Source organism: Mytilus edulis, chromosome 10, assembly GCF_963676685.1.
Source record: "Mytilus edulis chromosome 10, xbMytEdul2.2, whole genome shotgun sequence".
NCBI lineage: Eukaryota > Metazoa > Mollusca > Bivalvia > Mytilida > Mytilidae > Mytilus > Mytilus edulis.
In genome coordinates this window covers 32224188-32250019 of record NC_092353.1, presented here as the reverse complement: position 1 = coordinate 32250019, position 25832 = coordinate 32224188, and the positions used below count along the sequence as shown (strand labels likewise).

The following is a 25832-nucleotide window of genomic DNA, read 5'->3' as shown; positions in this document are numbered from 1 at the left end:
CGTCTTAAATTATCTAGACAGCCGCTAAGTTTTATTACTTAATAGTTTTATTAATACCCTTGAAATTCAATAATTTCATATGTAGTGTTAGTTTGAATGTGCGATAAGGCTCATGGCTATCTGTGATTTTTTAACGGGTTTGGCAATATCTTTGGTCATTTTCATTTTATAAGCTTTGTTTTTATCGAAACCATTTGAAACCCTTATAATAAGGTTGATGATCTCTTCTTTAGGCATGTGCTTTACGAAATGTGCAAAGTGCAGCAGCTTCAAACAGTAAAACGGTGACGTGTAATTTTATACACATACCAAAGTGAAACGTGATTCAATGCAATATAATTTTTTAAATATTTTAATAGCAAACATAGATAACTCACTTTATGCCTATGATGTGTTAGGTTTTATGTCTACAGAAACTCCTAAGCAACCTTTACATTTCAAAAGACCTTGTGCCCTGAGTTCAAGCGCAATCTAGAATCAATCTTTTTATACTTGTTTTAATCAATATCTTTATATACATCCTTGTTTTGGGGAAATAAGTGCTTTTAGACATATTCACCATAAGCCGATACCGAAACCGAAACCGATACTGATACCGAAACCAAAAATAGTAGTGAGGTAAATGGTAAAATGGTAAATGTTTATAATGTTTAATTAATTCAACCCTGTTACTCCATTATGTTGTGGGAAATTTGAATACTTTAGATGGAGTATTACTTCAATTCAACCTGCATCTATAAAAAAAAAAGCAAGTATTTTGTAAAATATTAAATACATTAACGCAAGTTATATATGATTAGGATGTTGATATTTATTTATTAAAATACATAAAAATGGGAGAATAAGACAGAGGAGTAAATGAACGGTACGTATAAGCTAGAAAAATAAACTTTTAATGGTTTTGATTTGTTTATGATATTACCCTACATTTGAACAAATGGCTTTGATGTTTGAAGTAAGCAAAACTTTAATTCCTAAAGCTATCCATGAAATTATTCATCAAGCAACTAGATTAATGATGACATGGCCTTCAGCTGAAGAATGGGAATCTATGAAATGTGATTTCCTAGAATTGGAAAAGGTATTTGGATCTGTTGATGGGACCTCTCAAAGAATAAATCGCCAAACTAAAAACAGGCATTCTTTATAGTGAGCATTGTTATATACACTGCATTACTACGCAAGTCATAGATATAGGAAAGAAAATAAGATACATCAAATCTGGTTTCAGACGTCATAACAATGACGCAATGACTTAAACATTGATGGATGCGATCGTTTCCTCGTGATTGTTACTTTCTTGGCGATACCATATATCCATCTGCACATCATATTGCAATAGCATATTCTGAGAGGAAGCTACGCAATCAAATTGCAAAAACCGCGATCATCGCAAACGTTGAATGAAAAGATTCGTGCAAGAAGAGTTAATGTAGAACATTCCATAAGACGATTGACAATTTATAAAGTAATAGGTTCTCTTTATAGAAATAGTCTGAGCAATATTGTACCTATTGTAGAACTATGTGCAGCTCTTTCCCTACGACGATACTTGCTTCATAAATTATGTTTATCATACATGAATTGCATCAGCATCTTAAATTGTATAATACCTGCATTACTGTATTCAAAAATGGTTGAATTTAAGTTTGCTTTTTTTAATAGATTCATGTTAATAGATGATTTGAACTAAATACTTATCAAAGGTACCAGATTTATAATATGATACCCCAGACGGGTCGTTTCGTCTACACAATACTCATCAGTGACGCTCAGATTAAAATAGTAAGCAGACAAACAATTATAAAGTTGAAGAGCATTGAGGACCAAAAATTCCCCAAAAAAGTTGTGCCAAACATGGCTAAAGTTATCTATGCCTGGGATAAAAAAAATGTTTAGTATTTGAATAATTCATACTTTTGAAGTAATTCTCCATCTAGTGTATTCAAATTTCAAACAATAAAATGGAATTAAAGGGTTGAGTTAATTAACATTATGAACATTTATAATTTACCTCACTTCTATTTTTGGTTTCGGTATCGGTTTCGGTATCGGCTTATGGTGAACATGTCTTTTACTAAACCTCTTTCTATCAAGCACCAAATTGTCAAGTATAGGAGTGCAAGGGGAAGGGCTTTGGATATTTCTTTTATATAATAGCCATATGTTCAGTATGGGAACAAAGAAGTGTATTATAAAATAAGATGTCAAGATATTACATGACTAAGTTTCCTTGATATTTTTTTTTAAAATAATTTTAATATATATTTAATTTTTAGATTCCTGACGAAAGCAGCTTTTATGCCCCCTTATATGGAAATTTCAAACCTATCTGTCTCCTGAAGGGTTTCGCTGCAATAACTAGTTTTCATAATCCAGTACTACCAATTGATGTTGGACCTAGATACCAAATAGGACCTTCAAGTCATAGTATGTTTTTTTTTTTATCATAGCACGTCAGGTTAATAATGATTCTTAGAAACTAGCCGTTAAAGAATTTTGGCTGAAGAAAGAAAAATCTAACACATTTGCTACCTTAAATATAAGTAAACGAGTTTCATTTACGGATGAAAACGTCAGATAACATAAGATTGGCGCATTGTAACAATAAATCTATTAATAACACTTGGGCAGACGATAATACCACAAGGGTGACTATATACAAGCTTGCAGATGGCACAACTTTAATTTTAAATTCAAAACAAGAAGTTTAAAACTTTAAATATTTTCGAAATTTTCGGGTCAGTTTCGGACCAAAAGGTCGATAAAAAAAATAGTTTGCTCAATGCTCTTCAACTTCGTTCTTTATTTAACCTTTTAAATTTGTTTTAATTGAGCGTCACTGCATGATGCGTCTTTTGTAGACGAAACAAGCGTCTGGCGCAAAAAAAAAACCCCATTTCAATCCTGTCTCTCTAACAAATGTAGATTTCTAGTACTGTTACTGTTAGTGGATAAGGCTACTCTGGTTGGTCCCTTTTGGCCATATGGCTTGTGAATGCACGTTTTCAAAACACCAGATGCCTCTAATGTTTAGAATTTGAGTGTTGTGAATAAATGTGCACCATGGTAAGCGCTTCGTATGCATTACATTTTTTAAACGGAATATTTGTTTAACTCTAGTCACCAAGTATATCATCAGCTCAGAAGTTAATGCTTCAGTACTTATCTAGTTTATTATTTAGATTACAAGTATTATCGTTCATATAAATATGCAAAGTTGATTTCCGTTGCTTTATTGATCTTATATAATTGATTTCATTTATGTTCAAATTTATGGAAGTCAACAATGTTTAAGGTGATCTCCAACTTATTTTATTGTTTATCAGATAGTTTCCTCAAATCTAAAAAGTTTATCAAAGAATAAACCAGAAATAGATTTTTACTCTAATGTCCTTCATTTTTACTATGTTCATATTTAGAAATGAAAATAATTAAAATAATTTTATAATGTAGATTATTTTAATGAGGAGTCATCTTCACGTTACATTGTCATTTTACTAAAAGGCAGTCAGTAATTTTCTTGTTGTACTGTCATTTTTGGTTATGAGAAATTAAAATAACAAAATACCAAACTCCAATGAACATTCGAAATATTAAAAATGGCAAATACCAAGCTCAAACACATCAAATAAGTAGTTAACTGTTTTATTCCTGACTTGTTACAGATATTCCCTTACGTAGAAACAGGTGCATTAAACATCCTTTATATAGCGAGCTAACCCTCTCACTTGTATGCCAGTCGTCAAAGAAAACAAAGTGGAATATCGACGAGAATACACAAAACATGACCACGACACATTAACACAAAGACTGGATCTAAACATACCGAGTAACGCAAAAGGAATAGAACCAAAATTGAAATAAATAGTAAAAGTTGAAAATTAACAAAGACAAATGAAACGAACTTTATGACACGTAATTTATATGATGAACATAGAAATCACATTTCAAGACCACTATGTATTATTTGTGAAGTTGATACGGAATCTTTATAAAAAATATCTTGGTTTCTTGGAATGACGAGACGTCTCAGAAGAGCTGCAAGATCTGTTTAAGATGAAGTTCATCTTTTTCCAAGAACCTAACATACAGGTTAATAACTTTTAATAAACTGATAAATTATTTTTAGAAACGTATTCTGAACTCCTTCAGATGCACATGGCTTTACATGAATTTGGAATTTTTTTTCAGAGTTCATTTAGTGATGAAGCTCATAACTTACTATGTATTTTTTTACTTAGCTGGCTACATTAAGTAAATCCAGTAATCTTTCAAAATATATCATAAAAGGTTATTTTCATTTGTTAGCACTGGGTTGTTTTCTTTGCTGCTGTACCTGATAATATCCTCACAGCAGCGGTTAGTGCTTCGGGATCATATCTTAAAAAAAAATCTGGTATTGCCAATCAGAAAATAAACCAAATACATGTATAAGGGATGTTATAACTTTATATTTTTAGTAAACCATAATCTAGAAGTTATTGTTTTCATTTTGTTTTCAGAAATAACGAAACCAGCATTAGGGTATCTATCAGGTGTCCCACCTACACCTAGGCCGTGCATATTAAAGTCCCTGGACAGAACACCTGTACCTATTTACCTTCCAGACGGATCCGTCCCAAATTCGTTATATAATGTTTCTAAAACAGGTACATTTGTATATATTAATCAGTTTACTCGGTTACGAATATTTAATAGTAAAATAGTCAAAGTCAATGTCAGATTAAACACATACATATGATGAATTGATTTCCGGAAACTTCAATTTTGAAAGTATTTCGTTTGTAACATAGGTTTCTTTGTTGTTATCTAGGTTGCTGGTTTTCATTTGACAAATGCCCTAACCATTCTTCATATGAGAAGGCTAAAAGACCGGTGTCCATGCCTTTTTATCGCAACACAAAAGCGGAAATGGTAGATAACTCAGGAACAAATGAAACAATATGCCTCAACAAAGTTTCTGAAATGAGATCAAAGTGTGGAAACGGTTCATCCTTTGCAGTAATATTTGGACCGACAGGTAACTCAGATGTTCACATCGAACAAAAAAGTCCTATAAAAAGTGCTTCACAAATACTCGATAATGCTGCACCATTAAAAGTTCAGAATTCAGCGTTTCACTATGAAATGTCAAGACAAATCTGTCTTTGTCATTGAACAGACACTCAATTTGGAACTTCAGATGAAAGTAAAACGCAATTATTAAACAACAAATGGTTATACTTGGTTGCCTTATATTCTTAAATATGACATTATTATGCCGTTAACGTTGTTTTGTAGATAACATAATCTCCTTGAAGGAATTTTCATATTTCACAAAGTTCTGAAAGACATATGAAATGATTTTTATCTTCACCCTGTGGGTTTTTTATTTTTTTTTGGTGCGACAAACATCAGTTTTAGCATTGAAGCGTTGTTCATTTAATAATTATACATATTTTTGCGTTTATCTCTCAAGCATTGCCATATAATTATCGAATCCATTTCGGACCTACAAGAAAGATGATTTTTGAGAGATTCCCTTTCTATGTAATTAACTGATGTCTGAAATTACCTTTAAATGAAGACTTGAGAGAGGTGGTGAATACCAGAAGGACATTCAAACTCTTAGGTAGAAAATAAAGTGATATGGCCATGGTTAAAGTGGAAAAAAACTACAGACAAACGAAAGTACACAAAACACAACATAGAAAACTCAGTAACATGAACTCAACAAAAAACTTGGAATGATCTCAGGTGCTCCGGTTGAAATGTATTTTACCCTTGTAAATTGACAATATTTATCATTTATGCACAGTTGATTTATCTTGTTTTTATGGATATAAAATTGAAGAATTTCAAATATTTGTTTTATGATCTTTTCCTTCCTAAAATACTAATTCTTAAAGGCAAATGGATCCATCATTTTTGATCTCTCAAAAAGGGTCTTTTATGAAAAAACACGGTGTATATTCTGTTACAATTTAAGTATTACAATCGTGTAATTTTATTGTAGGAGCAATGACACTTGGCGGCGATGGATGTTATTTTGCAACGTATGGATGCCCTAGGGTAAAATCGATGGCCTCTGGTTTCATTAGAGATTCATGGGCTGAACAACATGTTAATGGTGCTCATGACGAATCGGCATGTTTATCCAGGGCATTACCACAGTGGAGATATTGTGGAAGTGATCCGGCATACCCATTGGCCAGTATATATAAACCTACAGGTAAACAAAATGATCTTTGAAAAATTCCATCTTTTTATGACTAGTGAATCTATAATACAACAGTTCTGCACATTTTATTAAATTATTATTATAACTTTGTAAAAGAAAGTCTCTCTTAAATCTATTTTGTACTATACTACCGCTGTCTCAAGTGAGAGAGATATATAGTGATAAGAACTGTGCCTTTCTGTACATTTGCTCCTTCGCTCGTCTTTTTTTTTTTATCTTGTATCCACAACTGATCTTGAACCGCCTGACAGGGTTTTGTGAGACTTTCAGAGACATAATTAAAAAAAATCATCATAGATACTAGGATTTACATTTCGTATGCTACCGCGCATTTCGTCTGCAAAGGTCTCGTTGTTCGCCCTCGATTAAAAAATATAAGACATGTCAAATACCCACAGTGTTTCCTCGACACAGGTATCGACCACGTTGAAAAGAATCAATCAAGGTAGAGATTTTTTTTCTTCAGTCTCGATGAGGTTACCGCTTTTGAAACGATTCTAGATATATAAAGCTTTATTCATCTTACCAGTGAATATAAAAAAAGACAAGATTTTGTGTTATTCTCGAAAACTATGCAATTGATACTAGGAAATTTCATGGTCGATGGTCCTACGTCGCCCCGTTGTTCAGATATAAAACTTTTTTATTCCTTTTCCAGAAAAAAGTTTTAGATTATGATAGATGTTTTCTACAGAATATCGCTAAAATACACTCCAGCTTAGGGTACAACAACTTGGTCCTGTTTACATTCTTATAGTACGATCACCTAGTGTTGAAGTGTTTGGCAATTTAAGTTTTATAATATTTATGTGCCATCCTTTTCAAGAAAAAGTATGATAAGTTTATGCATCACTTATAATATATGTTGCAGAAAATTTGATTATCATTGTGAGCTTGTAAATTATATGTATTTGACATGACTGTTCATCAATGTTTGAATAGATGATTTCTTTTTCACCAAGCATTTACGATTATTTCCCGAATTGACTCGACAAAAATAAAGGTAATTGTTGGGTTTCTTTAGAAATGTAGTATGTGTAGGCATGGTGCATGTAGGTAAAAATAATTTAAAAAACTACATTGGGTTTTTGAGAAGAAAAGTGACAGGTTTAATTTGTTTGGACGGTAGTATGTATTCATTTATAAATTTCTAAATGATACAAATACCTTTTATCTTCGCATTCCCTGCCGATAAAATACATCATTAGGGTAAATATATATATGCAACATTTTGTTTATTTGACATAGAAATATCAAATTATAATATTTTTCATTGATAAGGCCATATAAGGGTAGCTGGAAAGGGATGCTGGATTAAACCAGAGAAATGTCCGGCTGACAACTCACTGAACCACATGTTTTATGATGGATTTGGAGCTGCAAATCTCATGACAGGTAAATTACATTAGCATGTAAAGTTTTGAATAAAATTCCTTCGAGATAAAATACACAATTGTCAACGCATACTGTTTTTAAATATAAAGACCAATGAATATAAACAAAACTGATAGAATGTTATATGTTTACCACAATGTTGATATATACTAGGAATACAATTAATATATAAATAAGAAGATGTGGTATTATTGCCAATGAGACAGCCCTCCACAAGAGACCAAATGAAATATAAGTTAGATACTGCATGCATTTAGTTTGCATGTGGTTTCATAATGCAAAATTATTGAATAACCCAAGCTGTGAGACATTTCGTATTTAGTAGCAGTTTAACATTGTAACTACTCTCCTTCTACAGACCAATTCAGTGTGTTCTACAAAGAAGTATTATAAGATTCACTACCAGTGCTGTTAGTGCGTTGCAGGAATAAATCAATACATTTTCCTTGGAGTTCAGTTTTTTTGTGATTTTACTTTTTATTTTTTTCTCCATAATTGATGTAACGTGTATGACAACAAGGTTTTTTTTAATTTTAGTAATTGTCAAGTTCAACCTTCTAATGTAATCTCTTATTTTAGATGATGATATAGAAAGTTGCTTTTCTCGAGCAGAATATTTCTGGAGACAATGTGGTAGTCATCTGGAATATAAGGTGACAGCATACTTTAGACCAGTAGGGAAAAGACATAGCTACCCATGAAGAGATAAACACGTTCATTAAATTACAATTTTCATGTAGTATTTGTTGTTTTATGATTAAATGCATGTTTATAACAGATCTTGTAAATATTTTTCTGACACATTTCTTAATTTCCAATTCTATAATTCTCAATTGCATCTTCAACTGGTAACAAATCAATGTTTAATAAAAACAATAATATCACAAAATCTACACAAAACTCATTGCTATAGCTAGATTCTAATAGATAAAAAAAAATAAGGTATTGCAACCATCTCTGGATACGTTTGATCATCAAAAATATATTTTTAAATTCCACTAAATAATCAAACAGAACTTAGTTATAAAGAAAAAAAAAATATAAAAATGTTAGATTTCTTTTTCCAGGTAAGCGATTTAGGCTTTTGAGAACGTCTTGATTATATCCTTATATTGTAGCTCGGCATTTTGCTTTTTTCTTTTACGATCGTGTTTGGAAGAAATGAATTAAACATCTATTCAAACGCGCCTTCAATTTCATTTACCATGTTTCTAATACACCATTTTACATGCACATTTACGTTTCATCTTCACTTTTGCACTGTTCCCAATAGCAAATATAAGGTACATTACAGCATACACAGTAAAACCTTCCACGTTTATAAATATAAACAATACCAATGAAGCTTAACAGAAAACCTCGAGTCTGAGCAAAATGAACCCAGCCAGTACTGGTGAATGACTCAGGTGCTTCGGAAATGTAAGCACATCCTCGACTACTATCAAATCCTTGGAAAAAAAGTTCGCACGTGACACAAATATACCTAACATACACATATGTTGTTTGAATTAAGAACTGCTACATAACCAGGTGTTTACAAATTGGTTACAGTTTCAAGTCAATGATGCAACACTGTGTATAATAAATAGCACCAACGTTAATATGACATTGTTCATTGTCTCTGTACAACAACCTAAACTATCATTACTAAATCAGAACATATACCGTACTTTGAAAGTAAACAAGTAAATGTGTTCAAAAATGTAAAAGACCTAACAGAAATAATTTAAACAAAAAATATTTATAAATGGAGAAAGTTGAGTTTAGTTTAGATTTAATCAGTAAAGATATTTGAACAATTTACGACTGTGCTGGCAATCAAATGATAAAAATAACTCCATATAAGTTATATGCTACTTTCATAAGAAAATACATCTATGACAGTTGTTTTCTATTCGTTTGATGTGTTTGAGCTTTTGATTTTGTCATTTGATAATGGACTTTCCGTTTTTAATTTTCCTTGGAGTTCTTATTTTTTTATGTTTTACTTTTGTTGACCAGAAGAGCTAGAATTGCATCCAATAACCGAACCCCTGTTCCGACTGTTGTCGTTAGACGTACATCCTCCATTACATTTTTTTACAATAACGTTGACACAGCAATACACAAATCCCTTTAATTCAGGTATTATTTTGGTAAAATACATTTACAGTATACAACGGTGTTCAAATCATACAAAAACTATCGACAAAGACGGTATTGTGTTTTATCAATAGGTTTAAATCACCTTGATATGCATGTCATGCTTATAGTTTTCTTACAAAGCAATTGATCATTTGTTCATTCAATCTTACATACATATATTTTTTATTACATGTAATCGAACTCCGGTTTACCTCTATTGTTTGTATATAGTTAATGTTCACTCTACTATAGCTATATACCGATGATCCAATCTCAGTCAACTTTTTCGTTATTTTCTTTTGGTTTTCATGAATCTTGACTAATTTATGTACACCTATCTACGAAAATTAAGAAAATAAAAAATAATGAAACTTTTTAAATTATTGCTTTATTTTTTTTGGACAAAATAGTGAAGGAAAAGTTTGTGTGTTTTTTAAATGTGTGCACGAGGTCTTTCTTTTCAAATGAGAGAACGATGTCGATATCACCAGAAGAAAGGTATTATCTAAAAATTGCAAATGAAGAAGTAGGAATAATTTGTAATAAGCAATTTGTTTAATAGCAGTATTGATATGAATAAGTTCTTTTATGTTATTAAATCTTAACAGATAAAAACCTTTGTATAAAGGGTTCTTTTTTAAATAACATTACGTCATTAAACTATTTTCAAAATGAATGCTAGTAATTGATTTTGTAATGCTCCGGAACAGTGTGTTTAGTATTGCAAATTTAGGTACATTGGAGATATGAAAGACTTTTGGGTAAGCTATCTTTATTCGTGTGTCTACACTTTTGCTTCTACAGACATTCGTGTATTTCTTTCTGATTATATATTTGCAAATACCTGTCTTTAGGAAATATGTATATTGAAATTTGTGTGTGTTTTGCAATAAAATTGATGAATGTAAACAGCACAGGTTCCTGTCGTTAACAACTGTATCTGCAAAAAGTCAAATGTGTTGGCCAATGCGATGTATAAAGTAAACAAAACAAAGGACGTTGTCTGACCATTTAGTTCACATTTGTAATAGAGTTTGATTAGAGAATATTTCCGTTTATTGAATAGAAGCTTGTAACTATAGACTAATAAATAGAAAGTGTAGTATTATGTTTTGTGTATTATATCATCTTAAGTATCTCAAGCAATTATAGGATTCTGGATATTATGAAGGATGAACAGCTTTATTATTTCAGACTTAAACGCTTTTATAAAGGAAAAAGAGAAAACATACAAACCTGTCAACATTATGCATACAATTCGACATAGTAATATACATTATACTAGACATTTGTCGCTAGTTTATACGATTTTCTTACCCCAGGAGTAGATTACCTTAGCCATATTTGGCACAACTTTTAGGAATTTTTTATCCTCAATGCTCTTCAACTTTGTATTTATTTGGCTTTTTAACTATTTTGATCTGAGCGTCACTGATGAGTCTTATGAAGACGAAACGTGCGTCTGGCGTATAAAATTATAATCCTGGTACTTTTGATAACTATTTACACCACTGGGTCGATGCCACTGCTGGTGGACGTTTCGTCCCCGAGGGTATCACCAGCCCGGTAGTCAGCACCTTGGTGTTGACATGAATATCAATTATATGGTCATTTTTATAAATTTTCTCTTTACAAAACTTTGAATTTTTCGAAAAACTAAGGATTTTCTTACCCCAGGAGTAGATTACCTTAGCCATATTTGGCACAATGTTTAGGAATTTTTGATCCTCAATGCTCTTCAACTTTGTATTTATTTGGCTTTTTAACTATTTTGATCTGAGCGTCACTGATGAGTCTTATGTAGACGAAACGTGCGTCTGGCGTATAAAATTATAATCCTGGTACTTTTGATAACTAATTATACAAATAGAGGCATTATGGTAACCATAATAAAAAGTTTGTGATCTAATACATAGGATGAGAACATGTATTAAAGAATATTTTTTATCTGCTGATAGAGCCGGTACATGACACTTTAAAGTGACAATACTTTTTTTTAAATTTAAACCAACTTAACAATGGTACAGAGTTTATTTACAACCACTGGGTCGATGCCACAACTGGTGAATATTTATTTCCCCGAGGGTATCACCAGTCCAGTAGTCAGCACTTCTGTGTTGACTTGAGTTATTATTGTTATGTTCATAATAATAAATTTACTGTTAACAAAACTTATAATTTTTGAAATACTGAGGCTTTTCTACCTCAGGAATAGATAACCTTAGATGTATTTGGTAAAACTTTTAGGACTTTTTGGTCCTCAATGCTCTTCAACTTCACACTTCATTACGCCTTTTAAACATTTTTTAATTCGAGCGTCACTGATGAGTCTTGTGTAGACCAAACGCGCGTCTGGCGTATATATAAAATTTTAATCCTGGTATCTATGATGAGTTTATTTATGTTTTGCTACCGATAATTCCTAGTTGCTAGTCTCACAGTATGTGAAACAAATTATCAACTAGTACAAAGATAATTTTAACCTAACGCTATTTGTAAATTGGACACGTTTTGGTAGCAATATTTGAAATTGAATCATCAGTTTTCTTATCTTGCGCTTATAATTGTTACAATACAAAAAGTGTTTTGAATTTTAGTTATTCAACATAGAATAAACAGATATGGCAAGTAACACAAATTATGAATGCGAGGAGGATGGAACGGAGGAGTTAAATATAGAAATAACTGAAATATTTGAATCTGGACCACATACTCCTGGTAGGTTTGCTCTTAAGGAAATGGAAACCATTAAATTGACAAATATTAGAGAAAAATATTTGAGGAGGAGAAAGCGTAGATAAAAAAAGTAAGGAAACGGACATTGTGGAAAGTATCCTTACCATACGTCATCCCCTAAATCGACAAGTTGAGAATAAATTCATCAGAAACTTACAAAAATCATCGAATACATCGTCAAAAGTGACAGTAGACCATGACAACATTAAATTTGTTGATGTCAAGATTGTTGATTTTTCTTAGTTTTCCTTTAACTTTTAAGTAGGTTTTTCGATGGAAAACAATGTGCGCACCAAAGAAACAACTTAATGAGAGTAGATAAATACCTATAATTAGTATAGTATCATATTTGTTTATTATTTTGGGTTGTGCACGCATACTAAGTTTCAATAAATAAAACATGATTGGACAATTGCATCAATTTAGCATTTTACTCAGTTTTTACTGAAAAACTCGAATAATATGACATAACTATGTCATAAAATCACAACTCTTGTAGAATTCATTTACAATTTTTTTTATAAAATATGTTTCCTTGTCGTATATTTGTAAACAGTTCTAACCATAAAAACTTAAACCGTTACTAGGGCAGCATTTTCTCCACTTTGAAAGGCCCAAGGCTTTATTTTGCCCTGTTTTTTCAAATATTTTGTTAAAAAAAATACATACAAACTTGTCCGTCTATTTTACATTTTGTTTGAATATATTACAACTAGATATGTTAAAAATCTGTATTGAAATTTTTGACTCATACCTATTATACTGAATAAAGATATTGTCACATGTCATTATCAAAATTATTTTTAAAACTGATAACGAATAAAAAAAACGCAATTTGTTAAAGCAATCTTCTATCTATCACAGTACAGAGTTATTTTCATTTACTTTATTATGTGAGGTATTTTTATATGAATATAATATATATCAATTTTACCTTGCAGTTATCAATGCTGATCTTGAGGACCATCATAAAAGATGGTTGATTATTGGTATTGGTATTCACTCTGTTTTATCTCCAACACTGCGAAAATATATCGAACCAGTTGTAAGCAACTTGTACAATTCATTACAACAAACGCATGGAATTCAAACACAAACATATCCAAAGCAACTTAGAATATGCCCGACTTCAGGAAGAGAACTGATTTATGAAGCTATAAACAACAATAGTTTAATGCCACGAGTTCGTAGAAAACCAGATGTTAGTAAATACGATTACAAAGTGACCAATCATGTAGAGTTCTCAAAGTTATTCTTGAACACTTTTATGGCCCAGTACACGGCTTTAGATGACACATGTGACTTATCGGCGCTCCTTGGGATTATCATAAACATTGATAAGTTTCCACAGACAGTGCAGAATGTTGCATCGAAGGTATGTCATTCTAAGTGAAGAATTGTGTCCTTTTTCTTAATTAGGGTCAATTTTCCAACACACAAGCTCAACAACGTCATGATCATCATAAAAGAACCAAAAGTATGGGGTAGCCATCTATGACGCGAAGTCAGGACATGCAATATAAACAATAAAAAACCAATGGATCAGCGTGTTTCCTGCTATTCTGTATATTCACAACTAAGGCCTTCAACACGAAACAAAATTCGATCACTTAATTACTGCAAGTTTAAGATGGTTTATATATAACACCGCAGTATAGTATCTTTTAAACAAATGTATGCTTCTCTATTGTATTTCAAACAAAACATCATTTTCTCTAATGATGTAACTGCCAAGCTTTAGAACAAGTTTCCACGTCGATCAGGAGAGAAATTACATGTATTTTATCAAAACTAATCAAAATGAAAATACAAAATTTAAAACAAACAATCTTTGTACTTAAAATAATAGTTAAATAATTCAAGATAATGTGACTTACTTAAATAAATGTATTTAAGGTTCGTTCAGATGTGCGGAACTCATGGGCACATTGCAACTTTGATGAATGGGACTCACTCAAATATCAAACAGCATTCAAGTTGTTAAATCAGCTAGTCATATGTCTTCAGCTAAATACAGCAGATGAAGCAGGCATATTAGCAGAATTAAACAAATGGGAGGAAAATGGTAATTTTACATTTAATTGCATTACAAATATTCGACGTTATTTTGATTCAAAAGTTTGTAATTCAAAGTTGTTTTTGTTTAAAATTAGAATAGTTTTACAACATTTAATATATCATATAATGATTGTAGTACTATATACTATTGTTTAACGTAAGAACTAAATCATCAAATCTTTAATTTCATATAAAGATTCATAAATGTAGCTAGTATCAAAATAAATAGATGTCATAGAAGTTTATTGATTTTCTTTTTCATTTTTTAAGAATTTTCAAGAACTTTAATGATAAATAACTACCTGAACTTCAATCTGTATAGTTTACTCCGATCTTAAAGAAAAAGTTTCTCGTTTGTCTCCCGAAAGTCGGTGACTATATCATGGCACCTCGGCTCTTTACAGCCAATACAATCTTACCACCGTGATAAACGAAGGAGTGTTAAACTGAAAATGGCTATAAACACCAACAATCACTCCAACTACAAATGTACATCTCCACTTTCGTGAGTTAGAAGGGAAAAACAACGATCCTTAGAAAAATATGAGTATTTTTACTTCTTCATTGGTTTAACCTAGTTTTCGACTATAATCGTTACAAGATACGCTTCAGGCTTCCTGAATCAAAAGTTGGAATAGCCAAAGTAAACTGTTGTAGAGAGTACATACATAATACATTCATAATACATACAAAATAAATGAAATTTTGAATTTACATAAAGATGTACATTGTAGGTAATGCTGTTACAACTACAAGACACATTAATATCGTGGTAATATGACCTTAAACACGCAGTGAGAAATATAGCAGACGACTTTAACTTCATCGAGTTGGCATGCTCGACTGCCTTTCTATTTTCTTTTTTGACACAATAAATAATTCTTGCGGAGTAGCATTTCGAATGTAATGTGACTGCTATAGTCAAATAATTTAAAATGTGATTACATGTATAAGATCATTTATTTCATTTCAATTCCCTCTTCTTTAGCAATAGTTTTTAATTTACATCTCTCAATATTGACTCCAGAGCATAATATTTTCCTTTGTATATGTTTCCCAAATATCAAAAATATGTCTGCATTGCAGATAGACATGTGCCTATTTTTTTTATTATTTATTTCAGATTGCGATTTTTATGATGCTTTGGGTGTTAAGTGCTACATTCATGCTCAGTAGAAATCATCTTGTTGCAATTTGTGATTTTTAAACTCTTTTAACATCACTACCTTATAATAAAATCATCACTTTCCCTATTGATCTCTAGGTTACAATAAAGAATTTCGTTACATATTTTATGTCATTACAATTTCCTTGATAGTTAATAAACTTACTAGAATAATTATTGGACAGAGAAAAGCAATGCCAAATTATTTCTTTTTTATTTGAAAACAAGGTTGAATCCGCACATATACCCGTCTCAACAACAATAAACTAGAAATAGAATATGTGATGTCAACTGAAAATAATTCGTGGTTTCAATAAAAACTCAGATGAATCTCATTTTAAATGGCTCGATATTATTTGATAATATATCAATAGCCAGCTATTTACTGAATAGTTGTAAGTCACACAAACTAAACCTTACATATTTTTAAGTGGTCCTTGATTTTTCTACATTTTCTAAGTTTTCGCTGTTATATTTGATTAATCAATTAAATCAGAAAACAGGGAAAAAAACTCCCTTTTTTGTCAATGATTACAAAATTTGAAAATCTTAAACTACTATTGCTTTTCCCTTAATGCTTTAGTATTCCTTTCAAAGATTTTATTTGAATATGGTAACATTGCTTGATATGCGTAGACTTTTTCTGTCAATATGGAGTCTGAGTTAAATACCTTTAAATACAATGTTTACAGAAAAAAACACAGTTTTCTCGCTCTTGAATAATACTTAATTTTGATAAATACGGCATGAATTTTGGTGAAATATGAATGATTTTTTTTGTTTATTATCAGGATTTCGGTTTCTACAAGGATATGCAGTCACCCAGCAATTTGTAAAAGAAATTAGACAACAAACACGTGCTCTAGCTGATTATTCTTTGAAAATGAAATCTGGTGTGGACAAAAAATTTATAAAGGTGTATGATGCTTTGTTCAAAGTTAATGGTGAAATAATGCTAGCATGTAGTCATATCGATGATATTGCTGCCAAACAAAATAAACAAGAAATGTTACTCGATACCATACAAGATGACGTTACAGTTTTATACGATAGAACATTGGCGTTTGAAAACACTAACAAAAGAGTATCCAAACTAGAAAACGAACATTTGAAGATAAAAGAAGATATTTCGCAAATTAAGACTGACATAAAGGATGGCATAAACAACAAGTATATGCCGATGTCTGAACCTAGCGGGAAAACTTTCTTTTATCCACCCAATCGATCAAAATCATTTGTTGCTCGAGAAACGGAATTGTGTAAAATTAAAGACAGCTGTAACAAAAACTGTAATAGTAATTACAATTTAGTAATATGTGGTTTAGGTGGTTGTGGAAAAACAACGCTTGCTATTGAATATGCATGGCAGTCGCAGAAGTTCTACCCGGCCGGTATTTTTTGGATGTCAGCTGAGACGCAACATACACTAGAAGATTCTTTTACAACATTAGCAATTGATATAAATACAACTGGACAAGATTTTCGAGAAACCTTTAAGAAAACTCTCAAATGGTTTGCTTGTTTGGATAGATGGCTTTTAGTTGTTGATAATGTAGATGATGAATATATTTCTGACAGCACCAAAGAACTATTGATAGGTACATGGAAACAGAATACTCGTGGACACATCATTATAACAAGCCGACGTGAACCCTCTGAAATTGAAGAGTCAATGGCTGTTTTGTCGGAAAGCTGCATCTGTCTGAGTGTATTTGAAACACTAGAAGGATTAGATTTTCTAAGGCGCAGAACAGGAATGAATTGTAATAACGATGACGATACCGTAATTTCATTAGTAGAAGAGCTTGGCGGATTGCCATTAGCACTAGAACAAGCAGCTGCACACATAAAAAGCATTAAATGTTCCTTTAGTGACTACGTAAGCAAATTCAAAAAGAAACGATTGAAATTATTAAAAGCAGCGCCATCATTAATGAAAATCAACAAGTCTAGACTAGCGATAGCAACAACTTGGGAAATGAACTTTGATTACATAACTAGGCAATCGGAGAATGAAGGCCTGGGTAAAGCTGCTGTAACCATAATGGAAATTGCATCATATGGGTTCGCTGATGACATTCCTAAAGAACTTATAAATATCGGAAGTCCACTTGTGGATGATAAAAATCTGGTTGACGTACTTGATGATGAAATGGGATGCAACCAGATCATTGAAATTTTGACAAGATTCTCTTTATTTCAGCGTTTACATGGTACATCTCTTTCTGTTCATAGGTTAGTTCAGGAGGTAATAAGAGATAACATGAACGTCCAACATCGTTTTCTTATTCTTCAACATTCAATTCGTATGGTAAAAAGGGCATTAGATTCAAGTCCATCCCCAGTTAATGCTTTGTACGACAAAAACGGAAACGCAGTTAAACGGGGATCGCTTGTTAAGTGGGGAAAGTTTGCAGCCAATGCAAACACAATAAAAGATTTTGTATCAGATATGAAGAAAAACGAGAATCTACAGTACCAACTTTTTTATAATACAGAGATGCTAAAGATATTACAGACAACAGCATTATATCACAATATTCATCAACGACAGGCACTTGCACTTGCAGACCAGGAGCTTATGGTACGAATAATGACAACTTTGACAGTGGATGAAAATATGTACAATGATCTTACGAGAATAAAAATACCGCTACAACAAAAGGATAGGGAAATAATCTCAGAATGTTTAGTTTCTGTTTTACCTGTAGAAAACAAAGACATCCCTGACAATAAATCTGTCATAATTTCAGAGGTTGATACTTTGAGAACAGTTGGAAACGAAAAATTCAAGGTGAAAATGTATTCAGATACATTTCGGTATTACATTGAAAGCATGCGTCCGTACTATCCTTTTGAACATCTTGACAAATTTTTCTCAAAAAGATACTTAGACAGAATCAGAGACTCTGGACTTGCCTTGACTTGTGCGTATAGGTATATTAGAATTTCATCTGATAACTTGAAAGGATGTCAAAAATCGTATAATTATTCACCATGTCTACTCGAGTACAACATGACAACTAATTGTCCAACAATTAATTATAAAATTGTTGACAGACTCGATTGTTTACAACATGAACTCACGTCCGTACCAGAAAGACAACTTACTACGTTACTAGTGCGGAAAGGACTTTATGTATTCACAAGGAAAATTATCACTACAAAAAGCATCCAGGTGATTGCAATAGAAGATGGTGTTAAATTTGACACAGGTCCAGGTTTTCATATTATTCGTATACCCAAATTTATGTACACAACAGATTGTGAACCTGAACAAACGATAAACGCATATTTTGAAAATATTAATTTTATTTCAGGAAACCAGATCACAGTTAAAACGCATTCTACAGCAAGATTTTATAGATGTAAATTTTCAAACGGGAAAAAAGGGTGTGAGGCTTTTCCAAAATGCACAGGAAATTTAGGTTGTATTAATCGAATGGCATGTTCACAAGTCTATCAAGAAAAAAAGATGGTTTCTGGGTTTCTATATTTAGGTCAGCTCGGTTATGCAGGAGTAGGAGTATACGCTGGAGGTATTGCGCACATAGACTCATGTGTGTTAAAGAGATGTGGAGGGGGTGGTGTTTTGTCACATGGAAAAGGTTCTTTCATAGAAATAAAAAACTCTATCGTGAAGAATATGAGACAAATGGGTGTTGAAGCTAGAGATGGAGGCGCTATTAAAGTGATTAAAAATATTATTTCTGAAAATCAGTATCATGGTGTTGCTATTGGGCCTAATGGTTATGGTTACATTTGTGGAAATATAATTCAGGCAAATGGAGCAGAAGGCATACGGAGTGGCGGATTTATAACATCAATTACATGGGCAGAAACGGAAGAAGAGGGTGCATCTAGAGCTGAAATTATTAATAACACTATTAGAGGAAATGGTCTCTGTGGCGTGTCGTGTGATGGAGGTATTTTTGAAGTAAAAGGAAACAGAATTTTTTCAAACTTTTTTGGGGGCATGATGGTGAAGTTGCGATCTTCTGCCTATATTATGAAGAACGAAATATTTGATAACAAATGTGGTGGAATTAGAATCGGCCACAACTTTACAGCTTCCGTAATAATTGACGAGAACAACATTAGAGATCATATCGGTCCAGGTATTTATATATTGAATAAAGGAAACATTTTTCGTAACAAACTACAGGCAACTAAACCTCATCAATGTTTAGGGAAAGGTGAAGTTTTAAGATGTTCACAACCACCAATTATTACTAGCAACAACTACCAAGAAAACAATGAAAAAGGGACACAGCATCCAAATGATATAGTTCGACTAGTAGAAGTTTGCAGTTTTTGTCGTCAAGTATCACACAATTTGAAATCATGCTCAAAATGCAAAAAAGCAACATACTGTTCTAAGAATTGTCAATCTATACATTGGTCGCGACATAAACATATGTGTAAGCTTCTGAATAATGCATATGTTGTTAATGTGAAGATCACAGAAACAGAACCACATAATCAAAATGAACCTCCAGAAATACGAGGACCGAACCAGATTTACATCAGCACATTTAAGCCAAAACTCGAAGGATTTTTGGAAGGAACACCCCCAGACAGGAATAGTTGCAAACGTTTTATAGTAAAGATTCACTCTGGAAAGGAATATGACTACTATGATCCAAACAACAAAATATTTGCTTATGACCAAACTCTTTCACTTGACATCCAGTTTTCAAACCCTACTTTGTATCATCTTTGTATGGAATGCGGAGTACTTACAGGTGAAAAATTCACAGTGAAGAAAATATTTTGTTGGGCATCATTCAAAAATAAAGGGGAAACTCTTTGTTTTTATACGGATAACCTTCCTCCGTTTCAAAAATCGTGACATATGTAATAGGATAAGACAATAAATTCAGGAAGAAAAATATTTTTTATATGATTTGAATATAAAGGAAAACGTTCATATGATTAATCGAGAGGGCTTCCGGTAATGGATCTTGACGTTATTTTTTTTTTTCGATAGACGACGTTGGACGAACTTCTTTCTGTAACGAATGTAAACAAGGTGGCGGAGATAATAACAGAAACCGCCTCGACGTAAAAAAAAATGTTTTCACTTCGCGTTCATCGTTAAATTTAAACACAATACATTCATAGTGTTTTTTTAGATAGCAAATTTTATGAAGTACATTTTATTGTGTTAACAAAAAGATATGTTCATTCGCAAGGTCAATTCATTTACACAAATAGACAGTTTACATGTGTATGTGTGAAATAGGGTGGACATTAAATTCCTTGTCACCAATTTTTAAAAAGTCACTCACAAACATAGCATAAAAGTCCTTTGTGAGTGAAAATTTATAGTTTATGCACCAATTAATTCCTTAAAATAGGCGTTTAATACTATAATGTTTTTCTAATAATCAGATTATTCATTATTATTCGCCTGATAAATCTGTTGTCTGAGAAAAAGGTGTTTTAATAGCAAAAACATACCAATAAAATACACATAAGGTTGATCTACAAAGATCCAAATGCATGTACTGTTTATGAAATTACTTTTCAAACATATAGTAATGTGTAATTGTTTATTATTAAAATTGAGGGAAAAAAAGCTTGTGTTATATAAATGTCACTGATTTGATGAAATGTTGAAATGAAAAAATGTAAAACTTCCTTTCATGTACCCTCTGTATAAATTGAACCAAGTTTTTGATTTATGAATTTCTTTAATTAGATAATAAAAGATGTGGTTTGAGGAGCAATGAAACAACTCTCTATCCAAGTCACAATTTGTAAAGGTAAACAATCATAGATCAAATATAAAAAAAGAAGATGCGGTATGCTTGCCAAAGTACGGTCTTCAAAACGGAACCTTAGCTCACACCGAACAGCAAAATATAAAGGGCCTCAAATTACATGTGTTAAACCATTCAAACGGTAGAATCAACGTTCTACTCGATATATAAAAAAAAGAAGTAAAACTAGATTTGTAATTGCTAGCAATAACGGATGGCACCCTTCCCCCATTGCCAGGTGAGCGGCAGCCATTTTGAAAAATCCAAAGTCAAAGAGCGCTTTTACACATGTTTATTAACATTGTTGTAAAATTTCATCTCCTTTGGAGCATTTTGAAATTTTTGAAATTTTTGCTGTTTCCATGGTAACAGTTACCATTTCCAAAATTCCAAAGACAGGTCCAACATTGGTACATGCCATGTTACATATCTATAAAGTTTCATTGGGATTGATGCTATATTCTTCAAGAAAATGTAGCTTGTATGTGTTTTCCCATATGGTCAATGTTAAACTTTCGCCCTGTTTCCATGACAATGGCGGCCATTTTGGAACCTCTTGATATTGCATGCACATCTAGGCATATCAGGTAACACTTCCACAAAGTTTCATCCACTTGGGTCTTATAATGAAGAATTTTGAATTTTGAAAATTTTTCACATTTTTGCAGTTTCCATGGAAACGGCAGCCATCTTGAACCATTCCATGGAGCTTGCAACTCTTCACCTAAGGGTCCTTAATATAAAAGAGTTCCATCAACTTTGGTGCAATGGATTTCCATAAAACTCCTGGACAAAATGTGTGGAAGAAAAATAATAAAAACTAGAATTGCCATTGCAAGCAATAGCGGATGTCACCCTGGTTCCCAAATTGCCACTAAACGGCAGCCATTTCGAAATGTTCCATCAGTAAATGCAGATATATCCATAACAAAAGATCTTTCTGTCAGTTTTCTTAGCTTTATGTACGTTTTTTCTGTTTTCAACAATTGTGCCGTTTCCATGGCAACGGCAGCCATTTTGAAAATTCCAAACTCAAAACTCAAGTCTACATTAGCTAGGCAACATTTGTTTTAAGTTTCATTAAATTTGAAGCATTTTTTAGTTTTTCATATTTTTGCTGTTTCCATGGTAACGGCGGCCATTTTGAAAATTCCAAAGTCTAACTTCTGCTACAAATTGTTCTCTCCATAATTATATACCATTTAATGTCTCAAGAATAAATTTAACAGTTATGTTCTGGAATGTTCCATGAAAAATTCACCCCCCTCAAATTATGTCTAGAGACCCCCCAGTTGAAAAAAAAATGTACCATGTTCAAGTGTGCATGAGTCTCTTAATATCATAGAAGTTTCATATAAATTGGAACACATTTCAATTTTTCACATTTTTGCTGTTTCCATGGCAATGGCAGCCATTTTTTTAATTCCAAAGTCAGATGCAAAACTACACATGGTGATTAACATTATGTTATAGTTCCATCAACATTGGTCCATTCAGTTCCAAGAACTAAGCTGGACAAAAAGTGCGGAATAAGAATAATAAGAAAAAAAGAATCGTACAATAACAATATGTCACCCGACCTCCGTCAGGGTGACATAATAATAAGAAAAAAAAAAGAAACGTAGAATAACAATACGTCACCCCAACTCCGTTGAGGGTGCCATAAAAACACTTTTGAACCACATCAACAAACGGTAATCATGCATTGGACATCAGGTTCCTGGCTTAGGACAGGTGTAAACAAATGCCTCTCGTTAAAACGTTCAAATATGTAACAACCCGCACCCGTACCTAAAACAAAAGTGCAACATCAAAACATAGAAATAGTTATCAAAAGTACCAGGATTATAATTTAGTACGCTAGACGCGCGTTTCGTCTACATAAGACACACTATAAAATATCAATTTAAATGGAAATCAGAATAACCATAAAAATGACTGCAAATAAAATAATGTTCACAGGTAAATGAAAATAAATTTGTTCTTAGGTATCCAGTAATGGAGAACGGAAATATGTTTTACTAAATAAATAATTTCGTTGTTCATAATACGAGAACAGAAATGAAAATTTATAGTCATACAAAACATTAGTAAATATTAAAAATAGAGAGACGAGATATAACACTAAATAAGTTGACATTCAAAAACAAAAAAGTAAAACAAATTGTATCAACAGGTCAAATTAAAATAACATATAAATATAAAGGCAGTAGTTCACAAAAATTATTAATCGACTTAGAGAAAAAAATCGGGTTACAAACTTAAACGTTACAGAGGGAAGAACATCAACTATAAGAGGAAAACAAATAAACAATAGAAACACCGAAGTTAAACAAAGGTGAACCACAATGCAACAATATCAGGGGTATAGAAACACTTAAACTGATAGTAATTTTACAAAACCACTTATATCAAGGATCTTTCCAAACCTTACAAAATCATTAATTTTAGGGATATTAGTAAATTTTACAAAATTACATAAATATATTACGAGTTATGACAATTCAGTGTCGGGGGTGAATACGCTGTGATATGTTTATGTACGTGACTATAGTGAACAATAGCTTTACATACATTTTTGTAAAAGAGTTAAAAAAAAATCATAAAGATTTAGTTTCCTTGTCTTTCAAAATATTTGTCGTTTGATTTTTTTATTGCTTTAACTAGATAATGCAAACATTATGATGATTATGTTTTTTTTATATTTCTGCCTTGGTATGTTGTACTAAAATTAAAACTTTAAGAACAATAAATTAATTCAAACTTTCAATTTAATATTATGGTCACGCGTGAGCAACGTTTGCATATATTTCGAATTTGTTAAATGAATATGGTAAATATATAATTTCGTGTAAATAAGTATTATATATACCACGCTATTTACAAGTTAACATATTTAAACGACGAATCCGCAGGATGAGTTCGTTTAAATATGTTAATGAGTAAGGCGTGGTGTATATGTTTTGTGACATCATTCAAAAGAGGCCTGATGATTTTTTAAACTATTAATAAACCAGAAGAAGTGTCGTTTTAGCCCTGCAATGCTTAGCTCGCGCACGCGAAAATAGATCCAGTTGGGAATACGGCACATCAGACATTACAAAAAGTTATTTTTCTGAATTAAACACTCGGGCTTCACTAAGGCAAATACCAATTGATTTTTTCGGGGTGAAGGAATTTTAAAAACAAAATATTCCGGGGTTTTTTTTGTCATAAAAAAAATCTTTAGAAAAAAAAATGTTCCCCAATGAAATTTATGAAGTCCCAGTAAGTAGAAATCCTATTGTAAAACAAACGAAATCCTTGTCCTCTTGCATTCACTAAACTGTCAATCAGGCGTAACAAAGAGGCAGAGTTTCAATCATGGTTTAACATAAAAAAAATATATCAGATTAAACCATAGTCCAACTCCGCCTATCTACATGAACTTGTAAGAACAAAGTACGTCATGACTCTTTTTAATGGAATAACATATAAATCTTTATATCAAACCATGGTTTTTCAAAAACCGATCTATTAAGCAGATCATCACGTAAAAACTTCAAAGGAAAAATGTAGTATAATGTTACAATTATATTTGTTGTATACAAATGCCAAGATTTATTAAAAGTTAAGTTTATAGAACAACCTCCATTAACCCCGGTCGAGATCAAGTTTGAAACACTAAAATGACATATGATATTTAGCTTGCTAAAAAATTGAGTCAAATCCTTTGCAGAACATTCTGTCCTCTATGGTACCTTGCTTTTTGTGGTTTTTCTTTTTCCACAGTACATGTATGTGCTTTAAAAATCAAGGATTATTTCTAATTATTCTACCAAATCATTTGAACGTAAAACATAAAACAGAGAATGGAAATTGGGAATGCGTCAAAGAGAAAAAAACCCGTTTAAAGAGCAAAAATACAAGACGAAGGTCATCAAAAGGTTTTCAACAGCCTTATCCAAAACAAAAATGTGCACTAGGTCAGTATTAATGGACGCTATACTTAACCCTTAAACATTAGAATGAACTTATATAAAAATAATACAAGAATAACAATGGCCAGAGGCTCCTGACTTGGGACAGGCGCAAAAAATCGATGGGTTAAACATTTTATTCGATATCTCAACCCAACCCTTATACTTCTAGCCAATGTAGAATAAATAGACACACAACAAAACGCACAGTAAATCTAAGTTTAAAAAGGTCCGATGACAATGATATATATAATAAATAACAAAGGATTTTCAGCAGTTACTGTCATGACAACTGGTGTGTTAACAACTGGTCATAAGAAATAAAGGAAGTGAACTATCTGAGATTATCAGAACAATTCAACAGGAAATTAATCTTTGACTTAAGTGATGTCATATAATGATGAGTG

The 25832-nt window shown here is 32.0% G+C and overlaps 2 protein-coding genes across 3 annotated transcripts in view; both read left to right on the top strand.

The window, feature by feature from the left end:
- LOC139490912 (uncharacterized) overlaps positions 1-8395 on the top strand; it is a 43307-nt gene extending 34912 nt beyond the window's left edge. For both annotated transcript variants that reach the window (XM_071278051.1, XM_071278050.1), the window contains exons 18-23: positions 2280-2430; positions 4506-4652; positions 4817-5023; positions 5999-6214; positions 7505-7618; positions 8198-8395. In XM_071278051.1, the coding sequence (XP_071134152.1) occupies positions 2280-2430; positions 4506-4652; positions 4817-5023; positions 5999-6214; positions 7505-7618; positions 8198-8319 (957 nt within the window). In that variant the 3' untranslated portion in view covers positions 8320-8395. The remainder of the gene's footprint in view (positions 1-2279; positions 2431-4505; positions 4653-4816; positions 5024-5998; positions 6215-7504; positions 7619-8197) is intronic.
- A 2001-nt stretch (positions 8396-10396) lies between these two features.
- On the top strand, positions 10397-21282 carry LOC139490911 (uncharacterized). The gene is made up of 5 exons (XM_071278049.1): positions 10397-10503; positions 12340-12460; positions 13420-13853; positions 14375-14543; positions 16493-21282. Exons 2-5 carry the CDS (start codon positions 12364-12366, stop codon positions 20551-20553), a joined length of 4761 nt encoding a protein of 1586 aa, XP_071134150.1. The 5' UTR covers positions 10397-10503; positions 12340-12363; the 3' UTR covers positions 20554-21282.
- Positions 21283-25832: the final 4550 nt, after the last annotated feature.

What these genes read in the sequence shown, in the direction of transcription:
- LOC139490911 (XM_071278049.1), top strand. Translation starts at nt 12,364, where the DNA reads ATGGCAAGTAACACAAATTATGAATGCGAGGAGGATGGAACGGAGGAG. An exon ending in ATCTGGACCACATACTCCTG is followed by an intron (nt 12,461 to 13,419) that starts GTAGGTTTGCTC and finishes TTTACCTTGCAG; the next exon opens with TTATCAATGCTGATCTTGAG. An exon ending in TGCAGAATGTTGCATCGAAG is followed by an intron (nt 13,854 to 14,374) that starts GTATGTCATTCT and finishes AATGTATTTAAG; the next exon opens with GTTCGTTCAGATGTGCGGAA.